General features: G+C 53.7%; 2 protein-coding genes across 2 annotated transcripts; one reads left to right on the top strand and one right to left on the bottom strand.

Annotated features, from left to right (window-relative positions):
* Window positions 1-2,719: 2,719 nt before the first annotated feature.
* Window positions 2,720-7,080, top strand: LOC147645270 (olfactory receptor 14J1-like). Its single transcript, XM_086874852.1, has 3 exons — window positions 2,720-3,542; window positions 4,483-4,607; window positions 5,666-7,080. Exons 2-3 carry the CDS (start codon window positions 4,577-4,579, stop codon window positions 6,616-6,618), a joined length of 984 nt encoding a protein of 327 aa, XP_086730978.1. The 5' UTR covers window positions 2,720-3,542; window positions 4,483-4,576; the 3' UTR covers window positions 6,619-7,080.
* Window positions 7,081-17,956: 10,876 nt separating this feature from the next.
* LOC147645271 (maestro heat-like repeat-containing protein family member 7) lies at window positions 17,957-24,311 on the bottom strand. Its single transcript, XM_086874802.1, has 16 exons — window positions 23,718-24,311; window positions 23,469-23,618; window positions 23,135-23,199; window positions 22,867-23,016; window positions 22,530-22,678; window positions 22,060-22,207; window positions 21,623-21,810; window positions 21,396-21,533; window positions 21,004-21,118; window positions 20,711-20,851; window positions 20,340-20,516; window positions 20,051-20,206; window positions 19,790-19,891; window positions 19,342-19,444; window positions 19,005-19,061; window positions 17,957-18,663 (listed from the first exon to the last, which is right to left on the bottom strand). Exons 1-16 carry the CDS (start codon window positions 23,839-23,841, stop codon window positions 18,539-18,541), a joined length of 2,088 nt encoding a protein of 695 aa, XP_086730928.1. The 5' UTR covers window positions 23,842-24,311; the 3' UTR covers window positions 17,957-18,538.

The following is a 24,311-nucleotide window of genomic DNA, read 5'->3' on the forward strand; positions in this document are numbered from 1 at the left end:
TTTGGCCATGGCTGCTGGCCCTGGGCCTGAGGCCAGCAGGGGACAAGTGACCCTGGCAGCCCTGGGGCCTCATTGCCTCCTTGTCCCTGCTCAGCAGCCTGGCAGGGGCCGCCCCATGGTGCTGCCCTTGGCATTGCACATCCCCACATGCCAGTGGCCCGGGAAGAGCCCTGAGCAATGAGGGAGGGACAGCATCTGCCTTGCCAGGGGCTGGGGCTCAGCCCTTGGCCCTTGGCATTCCTGAAACACATCCAGCTTTGCTCAGCACCACAGACACCTTTCCCTTGCTTGTCCCCAGCTGCCATCAGGGCCTCCAGTCTTCTGCTCTGCCTGGAACCTGGGGACGCTTTCTCACTCGTGTCTCTCATTTCAACTACAAGAAACTTCAGTGTTTCCATCTGACTTGGAGCTCTTGAGGAGTTTCTGGAGCACACTCTGAGGGACTGAGTGTGATGCCAAGAGCCCCAAAGGCCCGAGAGGGTGATGAAAGTGCTGGTGCTGTGTCTGTGCTGCTGAGCTGGGCCGGGCTCCTGGCCCAGAGGCAGCTCCTGGCAAGGGCAGCGCTGCAGAGAGACAGCTCTGGCCAGGAGCAGCTCCTGAGCACAGCCCAGCAGGGCTGGGGCCCTGCCAGGGCAGCTCAGGGACACAGAGAGCAGGCCCAGACAGAGCTGCCAGGGGCTCAGCACTGGCAGGGGCTGTGGGATGTGCCAGAGGGGGCTGTGTCCCAGCAGCACCTCTGTGGCTGTGTCCTGGAGCCCCAGAGCAGCTGTGATGTCAGAAAGGGGCTGTGTGACAGCTCCGAGTGGGTTGTGTGAGGTCACAGATGGGGCTGTGACATCCCAGAGTTTGTTGTGTGAGGTCACTGAGCAGCTACAGCGTCATAGAGGGGATTCTGTGACATCAGAAAGAGGTGTGTGATGTCACAGTGTGGCTGTATGACATCACAGAGTGAGTTGTGTGATATCACTGAGTGGCATGTGACATCACATAAGACTATGACATCAGAGGTTAGATAGATGACATCACAGAGAGGGTTGTGACATCACTGGTTGGTTGTGAGACATCACAGAACAGGCTGTGGAGATCACATTTTGGTGATATGAAATCCTAGAGTGGGCAGTGACATCATAGAAGAGCCATGTGACATCTCAGGACAGGTTGTATGACATCATAGTGCCAAGTTTGAGATCATAGAGTGAAGTCTGGTATCAAATGTGTATATGTACACATCATAGAACGATATGTGACATTACAAGGTGGTTTTGTGACATCTGAGAGGGGCTGTGACATCACAGAATTGGTTGGAACATCACAGAACGGTGGTGTAACATCCTGGGGCAGGTTGTGTGACATCACTGAGTGGGATGTGACATCACAGGTGGCTGTGTGACATCACAGGGGCAGTATGAGGTCACTGGGGAGGTCACTCCACCCCAACTCCCCCTCACAGCTTCCCCCAGAGAACTCCAAAGCTGCTTGTACAGCAGCCTGTCTGCACAGAAACACTCCCAGAGCTCTCTGCATTTCCCTTCCCTCACTCTTGCCTCACTCACACACCTCCCAACAACCCACTTGGTGCTTTCAGCTGCAAGGAGTTCAAAGCTTGTCTGTCCTTCAGCAGCTGCTCTAATTCTGCCTTCAGACAACTCTGGGGTTGTGTTTATTGTAGAACTCCCTGTGTGTCTGAAACATTCCTTGTGTGGTTCTGCCTTGGGGAAGGGGAACCTCCTTGGTGGCACCTTGGGCTTGGCACACACTTGAGGAGGGTGTCTGTTTTCCATGGGGAAACTCAGCAGTTTTAGATTGCTAAAATCAAAGAAGGAAAACCCCTCTTTGCCTGAGTGCAGCCAGTTCTGTGAGCAAAGCAGGTCCCAGGGGAGTGAGGAGAGACAGGATGGGGCTGGGGAATGTGGAGCAAGGTTGTCCCCACTGGGTCAGACCTCAAGGCACAGCTTCTCTGACCTGGCCAGACCTCCTTAGGAGAGACCCTGGATCAATATCCATCACTGAATGCTGCAATCACCTCTGCTCTAAAGAGAACAGGAATAAAAGGCACTCTTTGAAATAGGAATACATATTTCTTAGAAGCTCTTTGAACTATTTCTCCATAACTGTTGTAGGAAACTTTCCTAATAACAGAACCAGACCAGAGGGAAATCAAGGCACAGCCATGGTTTGTTAGGACTTGCCTGATCCTAATGAGCCCCGTGGTGCATTTGGAGCTGAGCCCTTGAACCTCAGGGCCTGAGAGGAGATTGCACAAACCTTTCCAAGAGTCAAGGTCAAGGAAAGACCCAAAGTGTCTACAAGCATTAATGGGTGCCACTGAGGTCCGTCCCCAACACAGGCTCCTCATGGACTCCTTGGAGAAGAGGACGCAAGAATTGCACAAAAACCTCCCAGAGACTCAGTGTGGGAAGGAAAATCCAAAGTAGCTGAAAAAGCCCTGAGTATCTCAAAGTATTGATGAGCCCCACTGAGTGTCAATGCAAAGCTCCCAAGGGACTCGTTAAAGCAGATAATTGGGGCCAGGATTGCACAAACTTCTCAGAGACTCAGGGTGGGAAGGAAAAAGGAAAGTGCCTTAAGAACCTGAAGTACCTTGAAGCATTAATGAGCCCCACTGAGTGTTGTTACTGACAAAGGCTCTCAAGGGACTAATTACAGCAGATAATTGGAGGCCAGGATTGCACAAAGCTCTCAGAGACTCCAAAGCAAAAGCCAAAGTCCTTTGAAAAAGCTGCAGTCCCTGGGAGCATGAAGGAGCCCCCAGGGCCATTCCTGAGCAAGGCTCCCCAGGGACTCCTTCCAGCAGATCCCTGAGGCCACTGGCATGTGGGCTAGGGGGGATGCTGAGGGCAGGCCAAGGGGGTGACAGTGGCCAGCCTTGCTGGGGCTGTGCCAGGAGGCCCCAGGGCCTCAGGACAAGGTGTCTCCTCACAGCCCTTGCTGGCACAGCATTGGCTGCTGTGGCCCAGGGCACCAAGCCCTGGCTTCTCTTTGTCCCCAGCTGTCATCAGTGCCTCCAGTTCTCTGCTCTGCCTGGGGCCTGGGGACACTTTCTCAGTCATGTCCCTCAGTGGGACCCATTAAATGGAAAAGAAACTTTGGAGTCGGATTCTGACTTGGAGTTCTTGAGAGCTTTCTTCCCCTCCCTGTCAGGGACTGATGTTCAGGGCCTCAGCACAAAGCCCCAAGAGGCTCATTAAAGTCCTGCTGCTGTGTCTGTGCTGCTGAGCTGGGCCGGGCTCCTGGCACAGAGGCAGCTGCTGGAAACCAAGAAGAGCTTCAAAAGCACATTTCTCTTGCTGAGCAGCTCTTCTGCCAGCCCAGCAGGGCTGGGGCACTGCCTGCAGCCACCCTGGGCACAGCCCAGAGGCACAGAGAGCTTCAATCAGTCAGGGCTGGGAAGGTGCTGAGAAGTGCCTGGGGCAGAATCCCTGCCAGCCCTTGGCACAGGAAGCCTCTGGCTGCAGGACAATGCAGCTGCAGCTCCTGGAGGCATCTCCTCAAGCTGGAACATGCCAGTGCCTACAGACTCTGTGAGTACATTCTCTGCCTGTCCCTTGTGCAGAGCAGCCAGGGGTGCCCAGGGCTGTCCTGCAGAGCAGGGTCCTGCAGCCCAGGGCGCTGTGCTGGGGCAGGGACTCTGCTGCCTGCCAGGGACAGCTCTCAGCCGGCCCGGGGAGCTGCTCCCAGCGCTGGGGAGAAGCTGTGGGGGGAAGGAGCCACCCTGAGCAGGGCAGGGGCTGCTGCTGAGAGGGGCTGGGTGGGGCAGGGCTGCTCCCAGCTCCAGTCCAGCCTGGACACAGCTCCAGAGGACACTTCCCAAAAGAAGGTGAGACTGGAATTGCTGTAAAGATCAGGAGCTTTCCTGAGACTGTTTTCAATGTCTTGCTTTAAGCAGGGTGGGAAAGCTGGGATGATGACAAAAAGATTTTTGCTTTTTATATATGTTTAATATATTTTTAGATCTGTAAACTATTATTATATAGTTATAAAATGATAATCCTTAATTAACTCTATTAAACTACTATTATATACTTATATAACTATTATCATTAATTAATTCTGGTATGTTTCCTAACCTTTCTCTTAGATTTTAGAACAATAATATGATTTTCTAAATTTATTTCTAAAATACTAAATGGCCTTATCATCAGGGAGAGGAGCTACAAGAAGAACATTTTGTTTTTTAACCAGAATATGAACAGTCATAACAAAAAGTGGGGCAAAGAAACCCTTGGACCTACTCCAGTGGGTTGACCCTGGGGTATGTAACTGGGGCAGCTGAATCTCCTATTGAATGTTTCTGTTAAATATCCTAATTAATCAATCTTAATAAATTGTTGAAATAAGGGGCCGGGTGTGCCTCAACCCCACTGGGACACCCGGAAGTTTCCAATAAAGGTCTGGTTTTTACTTTACTGTTCTAACACTGTTGCAAAGGTTTGGGTTTTTTTTTTTCTCTTTTGATTATAGACAACAGGGGGATGAGAGAAGCAGAAGAGGAATTGTAATCCCAGAATCACAGAACATTCTGAGTTGAAAGGGACACACCAGGAACAGCAAAGTAATGTTGGAACATTTACAGAGATGTCAGAATTGTAAGTTTAAGTGCTCAGTCTCTGCTGGGAGCCTCCTAAACAGCCTAAATGCACTGCTCTGATATTGTCATTGGTATCTGGGGCTCTCAGGGAGGCTCTGGCATCTGCAGCAGCTGAGTCAGGCCCTGCCCTTGGGATTGCTGCCAGGCAGGTGTGTCCATGGGAATGGGGTGTCCCAGCTTCCCTGTGACCTGTGGGGCTGTGGGCAAAGCAGTCCATGGCAAAGGGGAATGAGCTGAGCCCCCTCCCTGAGATCCCATCATGGGCACACCTGGGGATCTCCTTGCTGTGTCCTTCCAAGCTCTGAGCTGCCCTCCTGGCTGCAAATCTGTGCCAGAGCCTCTCAGAGTTCCCTGAATGTCCCACGGGGAAGGGCAGAGATGCCACAGCTGAGGAAATGCTGTTGGCTCTGCCAAGGGAGCCGTGAGTGTCCTTGGCAGAGGAGGTGCTGAGCCCTTGCCCAGAGACCTTTAGAGAGGGTGAGACATTCAGGGATCCCTCTGCTCTGGGCAGAGTCTGGTTTATGCCAGGGTGACACAGGAGTGTGATTGTGCTCTGATTCCAGCCAAAGGTGCAAACCCAGGGCAGTTGGGAACAAGCCCATCCAGCCCCTCACCTTCCCTAAGCCACAGGGAATCCTTTGCCTCTCATGTGTCTCAGTGGGAAATTCTGAGTGCAGCAGAAATGCTGGGGATTTCTGACCTCAGAGAACCAGGAATGATCTCTGGGCAGTAAAACAATTCCTAAAACCAACTCCTGCTATACTTTAGAAGTGTGTGTGCAGATGGCAACAAGCCCTTCTGCATTAGGAGTGATTCTTCTGACAAATCCTGAATTTCCAGCCTTGTCCCTCTCCTGCATGGCCACAAACCCAGGGCAGCAGGGCAGGGATGGCTCCTGGAGAGTCCCAGGCACAGGCCTGGCTGCTCCTGGCACACTCAGACAGCACAGCTGGAGCTCAGTCAGGGACCTGGGTGAAGATTTTCCCAGTGCAGGAACAAGGGTGGGTGAGTCCCAGTCTCTCCTGATTTGTCACTGCTCTTTTTCTTCATGAACAGGTCTCCACGTTCAACCACAGCAAATGTCCAACAGCAGCTCCATCAGCCACTTCCTCCTGCTGGCATTGGCAGACACGCGGCAGCTGCAGCTCCTGCACTTCTGCCTCTTCCTGGGCATCTCCCTGGCTGCCCTCCTGGGCAACGGCCTCATCATCAGCGCCGTAGCCTGCAGCCACCACCTGCACAGCCCCATGTTCTTCTTCCTGCTCAACCTGGCCCTCACTGACCTGGGCTCCATCTGCACCATGCCCAAAGCCATGCACAATTCCCTCTGGGACACCAGGCACATCTCCTACACAGGATGCGCTGCACAAGTATTTTTTTTGGTTTTCTGTGCTGCAACAGAGTATTTCCTCCTGACCATCATGTGCTACGACCGCTACGTGTCCATCTGCAAACCCCTGCACTACGGGACCCTCCTGGGCAGCAGAGCTTGTGCCCACATGGCAGCAGCTGCCTGGGCCAGTGCCTTTCTCTATTCACTGCTGCACACAGCCAATACATTTTCCCTGCCCCTGTGCCATGGCAATGCCCTGGGCCAGTTCTTCTGTGAAATCCCTCAGATCCTCAAGCTCTCCTGCTCCAATTCCTACACTAGAGAACTTGGGCTCATTGCAGTCAGTGCCTGTTTGGTATTTGTCTGTTTTGTGTTCATTGTTTTCTCCTATGTGCAGATCTTCAGGGCTGTGCTGAGGATCCCCTCTGAGCAGGGACGGCACAAAGCCTTTTTCACCTGCCTCCCTCACCTGGCTGTGGTCTCCCTGTTCCTCAGCACTGGCACGTTTGCTCACCTGAAGTCCCCCTCCATCTCCTCCCAATCCCTGGATCTGGCTGTGTCAGTTCTGTACTCAGTGGTGCCTCCAGCCCTGAACCCCCTCATCTACAGCCTGAGGAACCAGGAGCTCAAGGCTGCAGTGTGGAGAATGATGACTGGATGGTTTCAGAAACATTAAACTGCTGGAACATTTCTGCAAATCACTTATAATAAAAATCACGTTTGATACTTCCTGTTGGTTTAATTTTGGAGGTTTTCTGTGTTTTCCTTTTTTAATCCTGTCCACAATGAAATGTCATTGTTTGTGCCATTTCTCATTTTGTTTCTCTCCATCTTCCCTGTGGCCAAAGACTGTGTCAATGAGGGCCTGTGCTCTTGGTGGCTTTCAATGAACGAAAGGATCTCCCAGCAAAGTTTTCTCCCAAGAACCCTCTTTTGTTCCCCTCTCTGGAGCTGCAGCAGCAGTGTCTGTGTGCAGAGCTGGGGGCAGATCAGTGCTGGCACAGCAGCTGTGCCCAGGAGCAGCAGCACTTGGTGTTGCCAGTGCTGCTCCCGTGCCACTGCCCCGCTGCCCTCCTGGCCCTGGTGTTGCTGCAGGGCCTGAGTGCTCTCGGGGCCGGGCACAGCCCTGGGGGTGGCAGTGCCGGGGCTGCAGCAGGGACAGGCCATGGGCACTGCTGGGGCAGCGCTGACGCCTCAGGGCAGGGCCTGGGGGCTCCAGGCTCCTTGCCCAGGCTCTCTCAAGAACACGGCCAGGCCAAAGCTCAGCACAGAAAACCCCCGTGAGCAGCCCCAGGCTGGCCGTGGGCAGGCTGGGGGCAAACAGCATGGCTGGGGCTCTGCAAGGTCCCTGGAGGAGATGGGAAGGAGCAGCAGAGCAGGGGCTGATCCATCCCCACTGTGCTGGACACCCCAGGGCAGCGTCCCAGAGCGTCCTCATGGAGCTGCCAACAACATCCCCCTGTGCAGCCCTGGCCTCTCCCCCAGCTCAGAGAGGTGCCGCATCCTTGCAGGCACATGTCATGAATAAAATCTCTCAAGAAATCCACCCCGGATAAAATACTGTGTTTAGTTAGGTACAGTTAATGTTCTTATCCCATTTGTAAACCTTGTACCCCTTGTTTGCTCCGATGGTTATTAGTAATGTTAATTACTTACCAGTTTCTGAAGTGTCTTAAATGTTCTTATGAGACATTCCTGTACCCTTTCCCCTTACTTCCCTGATACCTTGTAACAGAGCTGCTGCCATGGGGGCTAAATCCAACTAACAAAAGCAAGCCATTAGAAAGGTATGTCACAGAAGGAGGCAACTCCCAAGGTCCCTGTGCCACATTAGAACAAAGAAAGTCCCAGGAAGCTGTGTAACCGAGTAATATGCAAACTAAGGCATGCAGGACACCAAAACAATGAGCTAACAGAGGAATAAAAGGACAAGGAAATGTATTTGAGCAAGCTATGATGCAAGATCATCTCCCTGCATCACCTAAACCTGCTTAGAAACCATCTTCCTGCATCACCATGACCTAAGAGGACTGGAAAGGACTGACAGCCCTAGACAGCAAACCAGGACAACAGGTCCCTGGCTACTCTCATGAGGACGGAAGCCCCAGCTCTGCAGTGTGTGCTGCAAAGCTGAATTGTGTCTCCTCTTTGGAGCTGACAGTGTGGGAACAGCTGTGATGCAAACAACCCCTTGGGCCCCTGCACCCCAAGAGCTGAATCCTAATAAAGGCATCAAACAGGAGTTTTGTCTCCTTGCCAATTTATTTCAATTACCATGTGCCACACAGGCCGTGGCCGAGGGGGCCTGGACCCACCCGGAGCTCCTCCCGGAGCCCAGCGGACTCCAGCTCAGCGGGGGCCGGCAGCGGGGCACGGCTTAGGCTCGGCAAGGTGTGAGCAGCCGTGGTCCGGCCCAGCCTCAGCCGGGGTCCCGCAGCCTCCCGTCCCCACCCGGTCACTGCTGGGGCCAGCCCGGCCCCGCCAGGCCGAGCCTGTGCGATTCAGCCCTTCTGGGACACAGGGCCAGAAAGACTTCAGCCCTGAAGCAGCAGGCTTTGAGTTCAAGCCTTGGGAAGCACTTGCCAAAGGCTTGATGGCAATTCATACATTCATCAAGTCACTCCACTGAAAGTTATGTTTCTAGAATCTTCCCGTATCTCTCCCCTGATTGGTTGCAATTCGTCGCAGTATTTTGCATCTTTCTAACCCCAGTCTGTGTCTGGACCCATGCCCTCAGACTGCGCCCTCACACCTCCCCTAGATATTGTTGTGTCTGCCCCTAGGCCTGGTCTTTGCACTTTGCTCCTGTGCTGCGCAGGCTTTATGGGCCTCATCCCTACTTGATTTTCCTATTCCAGTTGGTTTTGGGGACTCCAGCGAACCAGCTCCTTTAATTTCCTCCTCGGTTGCCCAAGCGTCAGGGGACCCTGAAGCTTTAAGGATTGTTGTGGCCACTGTCAGCACGACTGCAAGGGCCGCAGTGCAGCGGGGCCCGGCCCGACCGGCAGCCGGGTACCTCCTCAAAGGTGGAAGCAAGAGAGAGATTTCCCGGGCTTGCCTGTCTGCAAAATGTCAATCTCACCGAGGTGGATGCAGCTTTTTAAATGCTTTAATAGGTAGTCAGTTCGCACAGCTAGCCAGCTCTTGGATTTTGCTTGGCACAGAGGCAGCTCTCGCTTAGCAGCTCCTCTCAGTAAAATCATTTCCATGGGGGGCTTCTTCCCTGCTCACCAAATAGCAATTCATGCAAAAGCAGCACAAACTGTTCTTCCTGTCCTCCTATCTTTGCCAGAGAGTGCCTTTCAAAGGGATAATAATTGGGAGGAAGGGGGTTTACATTTTCCATTGCAAAGGAGCCTCCTGCCTCCCTTAGCAGGCCCCTGTCTTTCAAACGAAGACACACACGGTCTCCTTTTGCACCTTCACTTCGCCCCAGCCACTCCTGATCATTTGAAGGAGCGGCTCAGAAGAAGGGGCTGCAATCCCCCAAGGCCTGGGCTGCTCCAGGCCGCTCCTGGTGCCTTGGGCTGTTGAAGGGGTGCCGGGGTGGCCTTTGTGACACAGGCACGGGGTGCCGGGGTGGCCTTTGTGACACAGGCACGGGGTGCCGGGGTGGCCTTTGTGACACAGGCACGGGGTGCCAGGGTGGCCTTTGTGACACAGGCACAGGGTGCCGGGGTGGCCTTTGTGACACAGGCACGGTGTGTCAGGGGCCGTGGTGACGCGGGACCTTGCGGTGCCCAAAGTCCATTGTGACATGGCAGAGCCCCGCCCCGGCTGGGGGGTATATAAAGGGCTTGTGGGGCCTGGGTCAGTCCCAGGACAGTGGCTGTGTCCAGGTACCTGTGTGCGCCAGAGGACTGCAGGCACGGAGGAGGAGAAGGCGAAGCCCAAGTCCCAGCCCCCCAGGCCCTGGCCCGGCTCACAGAGAGCCCAGGCCTTGAGGGAGCAGCAGGAGGAGGCTGAGAGGGCAAGCAGAGGGAGGAGAGGAGCCGTGGAGTCCTGTGCTGAGGAAGAGCCAGAGCTCTGCTGAGGAGAAATGAACAAGTTCCAGCAAGGGACTCCAGGGGAAGCCTGCACTGAGCCACAGCTGTCCCCAGGAGAAGCCCAGAGCTGCCAGGAGCTCTCTGAGTGAGATGAAGGCCTTGAGCAAGAGCTGGTCCAAGTATGGGGGAGCTACTGGCATTTCTGGGACTGGGATGAGGGCAGGGAGCAAGAGCCCTCCCCAGTTGTCTCCGAGTGGGGCGAGTGCAGGGAGCAGGAGCCGTGGCAGGCGGACAGCGATCACTGTCAGGAATTCTCAGATTGGGAAGAATCTCCTGAGCAGCGGCTGTCCCCAGGAGAAGGCACGAGCCGCCGGGCACTCTTGGACTGGGAAGCTTGCCGCAAGCAAGAGCTGTGCCAGGATGGCCAGGAGGTGACTGGAGGCAAAGCAAAGAGAAAATCCTCCAGGTCCAGCAGGGATGATGACAGTGATGGAGAGCTGGCTCAGGACAGCAGGGAATACTGCGACATCCTGTGCAGCCAGCTCAAGGCCTGGCAGCGGGAGGACGATGACTGGGATGAGGTGAGTGTCCTGGAGCTGCACGAGGAAGGAGAAGAGGCCAGGCAGCAGAGACTGGCAGATTTAGCCCAAGAGGGAATCCTGCTGCCTGTCCCTCGAGAAGCTTGGGTGGAGTGCCAGGAGCCCGAGCTGTGCCCGCAAGAGCAGCTCTGTGCCGGGCCTGGCCCTCTGGCAGCCCAAGCCACGGTGGAAGATGTCTCTTCTCCTGGGCAGCCGCTTCCCCACAGGAAAGGCCGCTCGCTCTTGAGGCGGGCACTGCGGGGGCTGCAGGGGCTGTGGGGGCTGTGGGTGCTGTGGGGGCTGTCCCACTGCCCCTGCCTGGCGGCACAGCCACAGGATCAGCGCCCGCTGCCAGCAGCGCCAGGCTGCAGATGGCGGCTGCCCCGTGGCCTGCCCGGCGCCCCGAGGGAGCCGCACGGGCTGCCCCGGCCTGCGCTGGCCCTGCGGGCCGAGTTGGCCCTGGCCGCTCTGCGGCACCCCCGGGGCGGCTCCCCGAGGGCACACGGCAGCCCAAAGCGGCACCCAAAGGGGGACCCTCGCTGCCGGGGCTCAGCGCCGCATCCCGGCCCATCGTCCGGCCGGGAAGGCACCTGGAAAGTCATCGGCTCCCAGCGGCAGCCTGGCACCGCCAGCGGCACCCCTGCACCGGGTCCCCGAGGGCCACAGCCACACGGCTCTTGGCCCTTTGCAGGGACACTGGCTCCAGCTCCTCCCTGCTGGACTCCAAGGCCATTTCCTCTCCTCCGGAAAGGACTCCATGCTGATCCTGGGGCACTTTGGCCATGAGGAATGGACACAGACAGGAGGTGTTGCTCCCAGGACACGACGGCGGCCTGCTGGACTGCAACACACACAATTCTAACAAAAGAAAAGAAAGTTGTGTTTAGGAAGTAATAGTAGGAAAGAAAAAAACCCCAAACCCACCTCCCCCTCAACGAATACCTGCATAAGACCGTCCAGAAACCAAAAAATGATAAAGAATAAGAATAGGAATATTAGGAAGAAGAGATAGAAGCTGAAGTAGATGAAGACATAGTAGTACTTAAAACATGGAAAATTAAGAATAAGAATAAAATGTTGGAGTCTGGAATACAGAGTGTGTGCCCTTGTTTCTGATACTTCGTTATAAGATCCAGGTATAAGTTCCCCCAGGCAGGGCAGGTCCCTGGGTGCTGCCCCTGGCCCAGATAGTTTTCAGATGGGAAAAACTATCAGAAGTAAGGTTTTAGAAGACAAAATATCTTCCCTGCTGACAGCACCGTAAGGAATAGCTGCAGGGCAGAGTTTTAAAAACAGAGGTTGTCTTGACCTCTCTACAGCTTTGCATGGTGCTCAGCATGATAGATCAGGGGAAAAATATTATAGTGGGTCAGACACATCACATTGCAACAGAGATGCAACAGCACCCCTGATTTTTCCATGGTTCTGGATGACAAGAACTAGGATACTGCATTTAATATGACTACAAGAAGGGTTTGGAAAGAGAGAGTTCAGAAAAGAGCAACAAAATAATTAAGGGACTAGAGGGATTTACCCATGAGGAAGATTAAAAGAACTAAATCAATATGTCTAGTTTGGCTAAGTGATAACTAAGGAGAGGCATTTCAACCATCTACAGATGTTTGACTGACACACACACACCCTAGGGAAGGAAAGGAATTACTTAGCAGGAAACAAGCAGGTATATCAGGGAGTAATGGAATGAAATTAAGAAAGAGAAAACTGAGGAATTTAAGGCAAATCCTCCTGACAATGGGTTCTAATAGTCTGTAGAAAACATACCAGCATATGTGCAACATATGGGAACAGTCTTGAATTGATAAGGAGGGGGACTTAACTGACTTGATGGGCCTTTCCAATCTCAAATATTTATGATTCTATAATTAAGCATTATTAAATTTAATGACATGTGCCATTTTGTTTTCAGCAAGTTCTGACTGTTGCCTCAGGTCATAAGTGTGCAATTATTTCCTAACTAAAGGTCTTACTTTTTTACTCATGAATCCTTATGAAATTAACTAGGCTGGTCTGCTATTTTTTTATTTTTCTTAAATTGAATTTCTGTTAATGCATGTTCTCTTATTTCCAACCAGCAGCTCTCTCCCTCAGTTAACAACTCACAATTCCCTCTTTATGCAAGGCAAGCCTGCACACTTACAGCTTCGTGGCTCGGTGCCGGAACCTGCTCAGCCTCAGGTTGAATGCCTGCTGTGTTCAAGGGAGCTTCTGTTCCCAAGCCCAGATGAGCACAGGGGCTCTTCTTCCTCTGAGGATGAACTGCGTGCAACAAAGGGGAAAAAATAAAGTTACATGGTATATTCAGCTAAGAGCTGTTTACAGAGCTTTGAAAGCAGATCACGGCCAGATGAAAAGCTTCATGTCACCGCTCACCCCTGTGTCACAGCACCACTCAGCAAATGAAAACAGGTGTTTATGTGCTATTGCCCAAGCCCCTGGCCAGGATCACAGCTGGTGGGTAGCAAGTTTCCTCTATTTCTCTTTGGCAAACTCCTTGGTTTTGATGCACATGCTTGCTTGTGCCAAGATATACTCCAAAATATCCCCCCAAATGGGTACAAACCTAGGGAGTGATCAGGAGGTTGTGGTCTCATGTGAGCAGTCATTTTGGGGATCCAAATGGTTTGTTCTGCTCTGTCTCAGACAGTGTCTGCTGCCTGAGTGTGCTGCAGCTTTTGCTGATATTTTACCATTGCCTGTGTTACAAGCACAGTTCCTCAGGAAGGTTCATACAGCCTAATTCTTTATTACCTAATCTATTATTAGGTGAATTATTACCTAAATATATCTTTTGTCCAGGAAAGAGTGAAAGGCAATCTGTGATGCCTGCTGCTTTTGTGATACTTTCTTTCGGTTTCCCCCAGTAGTGCAGCTGCAGACTGGGCACGCTGTATCATCAATATCTGACACTCACACTCCCTTCACTCTTGACTACTTGCTTAAAGCTCCTCTCTTATTATGTGTGCTGGACCCCAGCCTCAGCCAGGGCAGTAAATGGCAGCAGTTTCACATCAGGATGTGGTGACAGCAGTGCCTGCAAACACTCTGCTGTAGCACTGGCAGCGTGGGCTCCCTCCTGAAGGACGAGATGGATCTTCCCCAGCCCCGACAGACAGAGTCCCCTCTTTGCTACCTGCCCCTGATCCTGAGCCCAGAGATGCTGTCTGCCAGCACGTGTGAGAGCTGGTTCTCTGAGGAGATCAGAGGATGTGAGAGCCTGGCAATTTCATCCCAGAGAAGTAAATCCTCGGTGAAAGAGGCTGGCTGCTGGCATTACAATATTCTCAATGCTAATTACCAGAAATCTAGTTTCCAAATCTTTTCACTTTTAAGATACCACTGCAGCAATCAGGCTGAAGTGGGATAATTAAACGAAGCACTGTCTCCTCTCTCCTCCTCCCCCCATCACTCTGCAGCCCTGTCTGTCATTTCCCAGCACGGAATGGCTGAGATGTGGGAGGCTGATAGGAAAGCTCAGTATGTAAAATGCTGAGTGCATTTTACAGGAGGTGTGGCTTCAGCACAGCTTCCTCACTAGGAAAGAGCCACAAGGAGCCCTGGCTGCTCCTGTGGATGGTTTATCACTGAGCTGAGTCCAGTCAAAAGTCGGTGAAAAAGATGTAGGCAAAGAAAGAGAAGAAGGAATGAGAATATTTTGCCCTTTTCCCAAAGCAAGAACAGGCACAATCTCGCTCTCCTTTTGAAACCCACAGGTTGTGAATCCAGTTTTGGCAGCTGTGATAAATGTCCTGAAGCATCCAAATACTTGGGGTATAAGGAAAGGATTACTGCTTGTCAGAAGTTGTCTATCTTTTGAATATTCTGCCCAAAGCAGCAAAAAGTTGAGTAACAACTTGGTACTGACAGCTCTTCCTTAAGATACTGCAACCTCAGCCATTGCCTTAGTCCACAGTCTTCTCTCTGTCTCCACAGCTTAATAAAACAACTTTAAATGTTGCAGTTTTGGTCTTAAACCAAGAAGAGGAATTGTTCTTTCACATTGTCGTGGTTTTAAAGCAGTAACTAAAAAATTACTAGAAAACTTACTTATTTCTTGCTGTGAGATATGGATTGGAGCAAGAGCAAAACAGGCTTAAAACTTAAAAGGAAATAAAGGAAGTTTATTAACAAAACTACAAGAATAAGAAAACTAGAATAAACTTCCAGAAAACCCTTTTATCCCCCACTACCCACCATTCCCTTGTTCACATGACAACATAGAGACAAAAAACTTTGGAACTTTGGTGTTTAAAACAGTCCCAATTCCTGCTAGAGTCTTTTCATCAGTCTTTGTAGAGAAACAGAAGTCTTCTTCTGCTAATCTACAGAGTTTCTCACAAGAAAACTATTTCTGTTACAGCTTTCTATTTCTCTGATGTCAGCTGCCCGGAAATCTGTCATCAGTTCACTCCTCCCATTTCACATCGCTCTGAGGTGTGTTATGGGTCAAATGGGTCTAGGGATGTCATTTTTAAGGATGAGTTATTCAAAGGCAAAAGTTCTCTTCATCTGTCTCTGTGAGCTTCCCTGGAAACAGATTTTTTCCTCTTTGCCTCTCAAGGTCCCAAATCTTCAACTATTACTTCCCTCCCTCTGTTTCAGTATGTCACAGCATCACAACCACTTCACTATTTGCTCAAAATCCACACTTTGAACCACTCTATTCCTTCCAATATACTCTGAATTAAAGGAGCTCCTTTTCAGAACGCTATTGTCCATCTCCATAGCTTTAATAGAAAAATATTTCAGCTTAATTAAAGCATCTCTTTATTCTCTCTTCCCCATCTAAAACTTAACTCTTTTCTTCACTGTCTTTGAGGGTTTTATGATGTCTTCTTCATGTTATCTCTCTCTTTCTCCTCCTTCTCTCTCTCTGGGAAAAAGGAGTAATCTGTCAGTCTCATCCAAGTAGTAAAAGAGTTAAAGTCTTGGAAAGCTGCAGATGTTGATGGTGTCAGGTTTCAGTTCAGCAGCAGAAACTGCAAACCAAGGCAGGCCGGCTCCGTTTCCCCCCTCCCCACCCTCTGTGGCCTTGTCCAGCCTGGAGTGGGGTGGGGAGGCCGAGACAGAGCCTGTTACCTCGTCAGAAGCCAGAAACCAAAGAGAACAAAAGAACCCTGGCTTTACATCTTAAGGTGGTGTTCACAAGTTGATCTCACTTCTCAATGGTTAAAACCACCGCCAATTCTCAGAAATGACCAATAATTGGTCAGAGGAAAAACTCTTATCAGCCTCTCCCAGCTTCAACTTCCTCCCAGCTCCCGAAGCTATCTTAAAGGTAAAATCACCCCAGGACAACTGTGCATCTCAATACCCAGTTCCTGTAACTCTCCCCCTCTCTCGGAACCTTCATTAACAATCCAACAGAAAAATTCTCCGGACCGTGCATCTCAGTACTCAGCTCTCATAAAATCTACTCAGACTTTTCCTCCCTTCTTGGAAACTTAGTTAAAAAACCAACAGAAAATAAGAATATGCAACAAACTTCAGAAGAAAGAAAAAACTGAGACTGCACAGCCTCAAGCTGTAAAGACTGTATCAAAACTCATCTCTCCAAAAGACAGGCGGTGAACTTGGGGGAATCAGTGTGACAGAGGCTGGTTCAGAGTTCACCCAGCGCTGATCCTGAGCTCGAAGCTGACTGTGATTGTAGCTGTTTTCATCATTTGATTTTGCAAATTTTTCAATAAAATTGTTATTGATAAATTTGGCTGAATTTCATTTATTACAGTGTACATGCACCTCAGCTGGGCTACTGATTTCACCCCTACCTCAGTCTCACCACCCTTGGGGCTGCTTCCAGACAGCCCAGCTGCATCCCCTTCCCCCTTCAAACCTAGTTTAAAGCCCTCTCAGTGAGTTCTGCCACTTCATAAGATAAAATTCTTCTACCCTTAAGAGAGATGCAGCCCACCCAGTTCCAGCAGGCCGGGTGCCAGAAAAGTTGCCCCATGATCAGAGAACCCAGAATTCTGCCGATGACACCAACCCTTGAGCCACTTGTTGATAATGTGGGCTCCCCTATTCCTTTCACTTCTTTTCTGCCACCAAAGGGACTGAGGAAAAGTCTACCTGTGCTCCTGCCCCATCAACCACTGAGCCAGTGCCCTGAAGTCCCTTTGAATTGCCCTGGCACTCCTCTTTTCAGTCTCATCTCTGCCAGCCTGGAGTAGCAGCAGTGGATAATAACCAGAGGGCTGGATCAGCCCAGGAAGTCTCTCAGTGATGCCCCGTAGCCGAGTCCCAGGGAGGCAGCAGACCTCCCTGTGGGATGGCTCCAGTCAGCATGAGGGGCCCTCTGTTCCCCTCAGAAGGGAGTCACCCACTGCAACCACCTTTTTTTTTCTTTTTATAAGCTTTGTAACAAAAAGCCAGGCACTGGTAGATGGTAAAATTCTGATTTATAAATATTTTTTTCCATTTTTTATTGTTTTTCCCCCTCTTCTTTTCACTCCAATAGCATCACAAGTATTGAGAATGAAAAAAGGCCACAGTCCATCATCATTTTCACCGTTTTACAGATGTTTCTAAGAATATTCAGGAATGAGGATGGGCAAAAACAGCACTGGAGCAGGAGTTGCCTTCCAGTCCCATCAGAAAGGAAAAGGGGGATCTTCCTGGAAAAAAATCCAATAATATTTTTAAAAAGCCCTAAAAAGTTCCCAAATAAAATAAAAAATTTGGGCCCTCCCAGGCCCTGGTAGCATGCTGGGCTGGAATTTCTCCTATTCCACCTCCAAATTATTCTTTACCAGTGGATTTGTCTGGAATTTTGTCCCTACTTTTCCCTATTTTTCCTTCTTAAAAATCCTTTTTTCCCCCAGTTCCTTTCTGCTTGTTTCCACTATGTTTTCCTCATTTCCAGTGCTGTATGGGATTTTTTTGGATCTGGATTGTGTCCTGCCTCTCTCCCCACCTTCCGGACCCCTAAATCCCAAAAGAGAATAACCCAAAAAACCTTGGAAGACTGAATCAGTACACGTGGCATTGTACTGTCATTGGAGTGATCCTAGAAAAACGGGCAGAAATTTGGGATGAACATTCCCTCTCCAGTAGATCCATCAATACCTGCAATGCAGAAGTGGAAAAAGCTGCTAAAATTGGGATTTTGCCTTTCCAGGAGGGTTTTTGAACCTGGCTTTATCCATTAACCTTTCAACGTGCACAACAGAGGACAGAACACGGCAGGGCCTTAGACACAACTTTGGTCCCTGACACACCCAGGCTCCTTGTCCCACTACTGGCCTTCAGTAACACCTTGAACTCCACAATGCTGTGGAGCCGGGCCTTCAGCACAGGGACCTTTCCAGCCTGATCTGCGCTCCTTCCTCTGCGTCTCTGCACAAAACACGGCGCAGGAGAGAACGGCAGGAGGGGCCTGTGTGTCACAGCGCTCTGGATTTGTGACCCTTCAGCTCCACACAGATGCAGGTCAAGTGAAAAAGGAAAACTGTTTATTGATGCGATGCAAAGGGATGAGCAGAGGGACAAAAAAGGGGATGGGGATTGTCTGGGGGCTGGAAGGAGGGAGCTATCAAAAGGGAGGGAGAGTGGAGGGAAAAAGAAGGGATGGGCAGTGTCTGAGGGCTGGAAGGAGGGAGCTGTCAAAAGGGAGGGAAAGTGGGGGGAAAAAGAAGGGATGGGCAGTGTCTGAGGGCTGCAGGGAGGGAGCTATCAAAAGGGAGGGAAAGTGGAGGGAAAAAGAAGGGACGGGCAGTGTCTGAGGGCTGCAGGGAGGGAGCTATCAAAAGGGAGGGAAAGTGGAGGGAAAAAGAAGGGATGGGCAGTGTCTGAGGGCTGCAGTGAGGGAGCTGTCAAAAGGGAGGGAGAGTGGAGGGAAAAAGAAGGGATGGGCCGTGTCTGAAGGCTGCAGGGACAGAGCTATCTACAGGCAGGGGGAGAGGGCTGAAGCCATGTGAGCTTCCCACAGGCTCAGCTGTGCAAGTCATCAGCTGTGCCTGGAGCTCCAGCTGGTCTCTTCTGGTCTCAGCGTAGTCTCATCTTCCACAGCATCTTAAATGAACACTGGTTCTCCTAAGCCAGCAGACAAGCGTAGCTCTGCGGCTCTTTTAGAGAATATCTCCTGAAGATCTGTGTTTGACTGAGAAGGGTTGTCATCTCTCCTCAGGGCTTGAAGTGCTGGAAGAGAGGGGTACAGAGCCACGATCAGAGCCCGGATCTGTGGGAATCCTAGGAGAAAGTCCTGCCAGGGCCATCCCAGCCTGCTCTTACTGTGGCCACAGGAGTTAAGGGGCCAACAGGACCACCTGCAAGGTACTGGATACGAATCTCTCCCAACTACATCACCACCCAAATCTCTCACCCTGCATCCCTGAAATCTCTCTGTGATATTCCCACACCACCAAGGTGTCCACACAGAGAGAGAAGCCCTCTGAAGCCATGGCACAGATTACAGCTCCCTGCCCGGGCATTTCAGATCCCCCAGTGCCAGCCCCTCACTGCCCACTGCCCTCACTCACCCTCGATGAGGGCCTGCAGCTCTTCCTTCTGCCCCCTCAGGTGCTGCCCGGGCATCCCTGGGAACACAGAGCCTGTCAGGGCCCCAGCGGCACAGCTCCCTGCCAGCGGCGCTGCCAGCCCTGTGGCCACACGGCCTCCCGCCCCGGCAGGGCTCAGCCCGGGCCCTTGCCGCATCCTGACTCAGCCCAAGGGCACGGCTGCCAGAGGCCGGCAGCAGCAGCCCCGAGGGCAGCCGGGGCTCCAGGGCGCCGGGCCCGGGTGCCGCTGCCGGGGCAGCAGCCGGGGCCGGGGCCGAGCTGCGGCGGGGCGGGGAGGGAGCCCGGGCTCGTGGCTCACCGATGAACCTGATGGCCGCCTCTTGCAGGGTCTCCTGCGGGCTCTGCAGGTACGGCAGGGCCCGGCGCAGCTGCTCAGCCGCTCGCCTCTCATCCTGTCCCAGCTGGAGAGAGAGGCAGGAGGGAAGGGTTGGTGCGGGCTCTGCCTCTGCGGCCAGCCCCGGCCTCCCGTGCCCGCCCAGCCCTGAGGCCCGGCCAGCAGCCGCTGGCGCCGGGCTCTGGAGGGGGCAGAGGGCCGGCTGCTGCCCGGGGAGCCGCGGTGCCGCCCCTGCCCGCAGCCCCAGTGTGGGGCTCCATTGGCACCCGGCTCGGGGCCACGGGAGCCTGGAGAAGAAGCCGTGTGGCCGGCTGCGGCACTGGGCAGGGGCACAGCTGCCAGCCCCACACACCGAGCGCTGGGGACAGGGGGCTTCTCCAGGCTGAGGCTGGGCCTTCCAAGCCGTCCTTACCAGGCACTCGGTGATCATCCACAGCTTCTTCTTCTTCACTGGTCTTTCCAGATCTCTCCTCTTCAGGAACTCAGCCGCACAAAGCAGCGTTGCCCAAGAAGCCTGGAGAGCAGCAGAGACCCGCAGATGGCCCCACAAGCCAGGACACAGGACCCGCATTTGTGTGCCAAGGCCTGGAGGAGGCTGCAGCCGGCAAGGTGCCAGGGCAGGAGGCAGCCGAGCCCCGTGCCCGGGTGACAGCAGCAGCCCGGGAGTCCTCACCTCCGCCACCTGCTGGTTCTCGTCATGGCAGTGGAAGAAGAGTGGCAGCAGGCTCTGGTGCACGTGTGACTTCAGGGCCTTTTTTTCCTTTTCTGTTAGAACAGTCATCAGCGATCGGAAGAATAATATGGACACCAGCTGCACCTGGCTATTATCCTATATGAAAGGAAGGAAAAAACACCTCAGCCCTGTCTGCATGGGGCTCAGCAGGGCGCAGGTGGGCAAATCCCCAGGGCACCAAGTGTCTGGGCAGCACCCAGTGGCCTCGGCTGGGGGCACAGAGCCTTACGTGGTCAAAGAGTGGCAGGAGTGCCTCAGCCAGCTGCAGAGCCATGTGGCTGGGTATCAGCATGTCCTTGTCCAAAACTATAAAGCTGAGCACCATGATTGCCTTCCTAACTATCTCTCCATCTGCATCCCACAGGAGCTCCACAAGACTTTCAGTCAGGCTCTGCATTTTTTCAGCCTGTGTGGAAGACAAGTCTGTGAAACGCCACCCTGCTGCCACAGGGCCAAGAGGCCAAAGGCCTGTCCCAAAGCACTCAGGCAGCTGAAGCAGGAGGCAGGAGAGCTGGGAGCAGCTGCCTCGGTGCCCGAAGCCCAGCCGAGCCCAAGTGACTGCGTTCCCCAGCACTGCTTCAGCCACTGCCCACTTCTCACCATCGAGGGATCATCAATCAACTTGAAAAGGGCCCTGAGCGCCAGGTGACGCTTGTCCCTGCTCTCGCTACTCAGGTGCCTTGAGAAGATTTCCAGGACTCTGTTAGCACTGCGTTCGCTCAAGTCCAGGTAGTCCAGGATCTGAAAGGCACAGGGCAGTGACAGGGGAGCCAGCTGGCAGGAGCCCAGAACCAACACAGGGCATGGGCACCATCCCAGGCAGCTGCAGCTGTGAGAGGGCAGAGAGGTGGCAGGCAGCTCTGCAGGGAGGCAGTTTTGGCCATGGGGCTCACCTCCACAAGGAATGCCAGGGCAGGCAGATCCCAGCGTGCCTCCTGTGTGCTGAGCAGCTGGAGTAGGTAGGGAACAATGCGGGAACACAAGGGGATAGAGGCAGACGACATCTCCCTGCCAGGGTGAAAAAGTAGCCAAGACTGTGAGCCAGGGGGACAAACATCTCCCAGGCCTGATTCACAGAGCTCTGATCTTTGACCACTGTCCTGCAAGGGGACCTGGGCCCTTGGGGAGGTGACTCCTTGTGGGCACCCGCCTCTCCCAGCCTTTTCCAGTCTCCTTAGCTGTCCCTTGGTGACGAGGCCCTCTGGCCCACAACAGTGGGGACTGTGTTGGGCAACCTCAGCACGGGGCACAAATGCCAGAGGCAGTGGGAAGAAGGGGGTCTCACCTGGCCAGCAGACCCACGGCATAGTGGTGGGTGTCAGCACTGAGCAGCTTGTCCCAGCCACACTTGTGTTCCATTTCCACCACCACTTCCTCACGATGCATTTGGCAGAGCAGGGACTTCAGGGCCTGCACTGCAAAGCTGTGTGCACAGCAAAGCCCAGGTCACGCTGGGAGCACTGGCTCCTGCCGTGGAGACATGGCAGGGACAGGAGGAGTGGGATAGAGCACCTGTTGGGGCTGATGGCAAGGCCGTGTTGCTCCTGGCATCCCTTCCAGAAGGCATTGAGATCCTCTGGCATCTCCAAAGTGCTGAAGAACACTTGGAAGAGCAGATGCACAAAGAGGCGGGGGAAATGCACTGTCACTACATGTGGGACACAGGGCATCTGAAGGATCTTCCACATCAGCACAGTTGCCTGCAGAGGACAGAGAACCCAGAGACAGTGCTCAGTGCCGAGGTGTCCGGGTGTCAGGGCCTGAGTGTGGCAGGGAGAGGTCAGGGGAAACCCTTGGGGAGCATCAGGCCTGGTGCCCCTGAAGCTGCCCCTAGGCCAGGTTTCAGCCTGGTGCCTGAGGCAGGGAGATGCAGTGGGAGAAGGAGGAAACAGAGCTGCTGAAGACACAGCTGGCCATGGGCTGAGCAAAGGCCAGTTGCAGAAACTCACAGCCAGGGCAAAGACACCCGTGTTGTCTCCATCAGAGGTGCGCGTGCTGTGCTCTGGCCAGTTCCCCAGCACATCAAGGACTATCAGGTATGCCTGCTCCGCTGTCCTGGGCGAGCACAAGATCGTCTTCCACATGGTCATAGCAGCTCTGTGGGGCGACAGCTCTGTCTCACGGGGGTCTCAGACACATCCCCGTGGCCTGGGCAGCAATGGGGAGCTGAGCTGGCTGCCAGCTCTGCCTCTGCCTGCTGCCCCTCGCCAGCAGCAGCACCCAGGCAGCCCAGCCCTGCGGGGACAGGGCCCAGAGGGGCCATGGCATGGCAGCAGGCTCAGGGGCCGATGGAGCAGGGCTGGGAAAGGTCCCAGGTACACAGGGCCCTGGAAGTCTCTGTTGGTCAGACACCTGGGCCAGGCTGTGCAGGCTGATGGGCTGAGGAGCCCTGAGCCCTCTGGGCACGTGGGCCCTGTACCTGTCACACGTTGGGGCCACACGCAGGAGAGCAATGACCACATCAGTGGGCTGTGCCTCGCTCAGATCCAGCAGGGTCCTGTTCAGCCTGTGCTCAGAGAACTGATTGGCCATGAGCCACTGGTGGATGTACCTCACCATGGCAGGCACCTGGAGAAGGCACAAGGGGAGACTTTGAAAGCTGCCACAGGGAGTCAGGAATGTCCCCAGCTTCCCCAGAGGAGTGCTTCCCTTCTCACCACGCTGCAATGGCCTCAAAGGCTTAGAGTGATCAGCAGGTGTGGCTTGGGAGGCCAAGTGATCCCTGGAGGATCAAACCCTGGCCACAGGCTGCTTACTTGCTTTTGACTGTAAAAACCCTCCTCTACAAGCATATCCAGCAGGGCAGCAGTGGCCTTGGTGTTGAAGATGTACGAATATGGTCTGACCCCAGTGGCCGTGGCGCTGGTCCCTTCCTCCCGAATTCTCTTGATGAAGTTGCAAACCAGCTGTAGGAGAAGGGCAGGAGACAGAAACATCGGGGATGTTCCATGGAGTGCTCCAAGCTCCACTGCTGGGCTGAGCAGTGCCAGCAGGCCCAGCCCAGGTGGGGATGGGTGCAGGTACCTGCGCTGCTCTGCGGAAGCGGCCACGGGCAGGCTCCTGCTCTTGTGTCTTTTCCATGGCTGCATCTGGCAAAGAGCAGCCAGAGCTGAGGGGCTGCGGGAGAGGCTGGAGAACACAGCCCAGCCCTGCACTCCCCAGGCAGGGACAGCCCTGGGGTGGCTCAGGGGATGGAGCACAGCCAGTGCTGGGGGGGCAGCACCAGTCCCTCTTTTATCCTGTCCATGGGTGTGTCTCCACAGGACAGGGTGGGATGGGATGAGATGGGATGCAATGGGATGGGATGGGGCCAAGATGACTGCAGGCACCAGCCCTGTGGCCCAGCTCTGCCACTCACCCTCCTCCAGCGGCTGGAACTGCTGCACCTCTTCAGTCTCTGGTCCTGGGGCAGCTCCAGGGCCTTCTTCCTCTTCCTCCTCCTCCACCCAGGCCAGCTTGAGCACTCTTGGGGGTCGCTGCTCCGTATCTTCTTCAGGACTCTCCCATCCTTTCCATAGGAACAGCACCAGGGGATGGCATGGCATGTAATGGGATGGGGCCAAGCTGGACACAGGCACCAGCCCTAAGGCCGAGCTCTGCAACTCACCCTCCTGTGGTGCCTGGAACTCCTGCACCTCTTCAGACTCCTGTGCCAGGACAGCTCCAGGGCCGCCTTCTTCCTCCTCCTCAACCCAGGCCAGCTTGGGCACTCTTGGGGGTCGCTGCTCCATGGCAGGGACTGGATTTATGGTACTTGCAGGAGAGATGGCTTGGGAAAGCTCAAGTCAGCAAGTTCTGCAGTCGTGCCTGGAAGGCACCTGCAAGACAGTCCTGGCAAGACAGCAGGACAGCAAGTCCTGCACTTGGGTCTTGAGGGCTCCTGCCACAAGGACAGGAGGCTTCTCGTCAAGGATTGTGGTCTGGTTTCAAGGGCAGTGACTGCAGGGATGGGCGATGCCTCAGAAAAGCTCCAGGTCACCAAATCCCACAGTCTGCCCTTGAGAGAACCTTAAGAAAAGAAGCCTTGGCAAGGCCACAGGTCAGCAAGTCCCGTGGTCTGGCCTCGAGGTCACCTGTAGGAATAACGGCTCAGAAAAGCTCCGGGTCCGACACAAACGAGTGTGCTGTGCGGGGGCTCCTCACAGCACCGCTCTGCCGCGTCCTGTCCCGTCGCGTGCACTGGGCACTGTGGCATGGCCCT

This window comes from Cyanistes caeruleus, unplaced genomic scaffold (genome assembly GCF_971803275.1).
Source record: "Cyanistes caeruleus unplaced genomic scaffold, bCyaCae1.hap1.1 HAP1_SUPER_30, whole genome shotgun sequence".
Lineage (NCBI taxonomy): Eukaryota > Metazoa > Chordata > Aves > Passeriformes > Paridae > Cyanistes > Cyanistes caeruleus.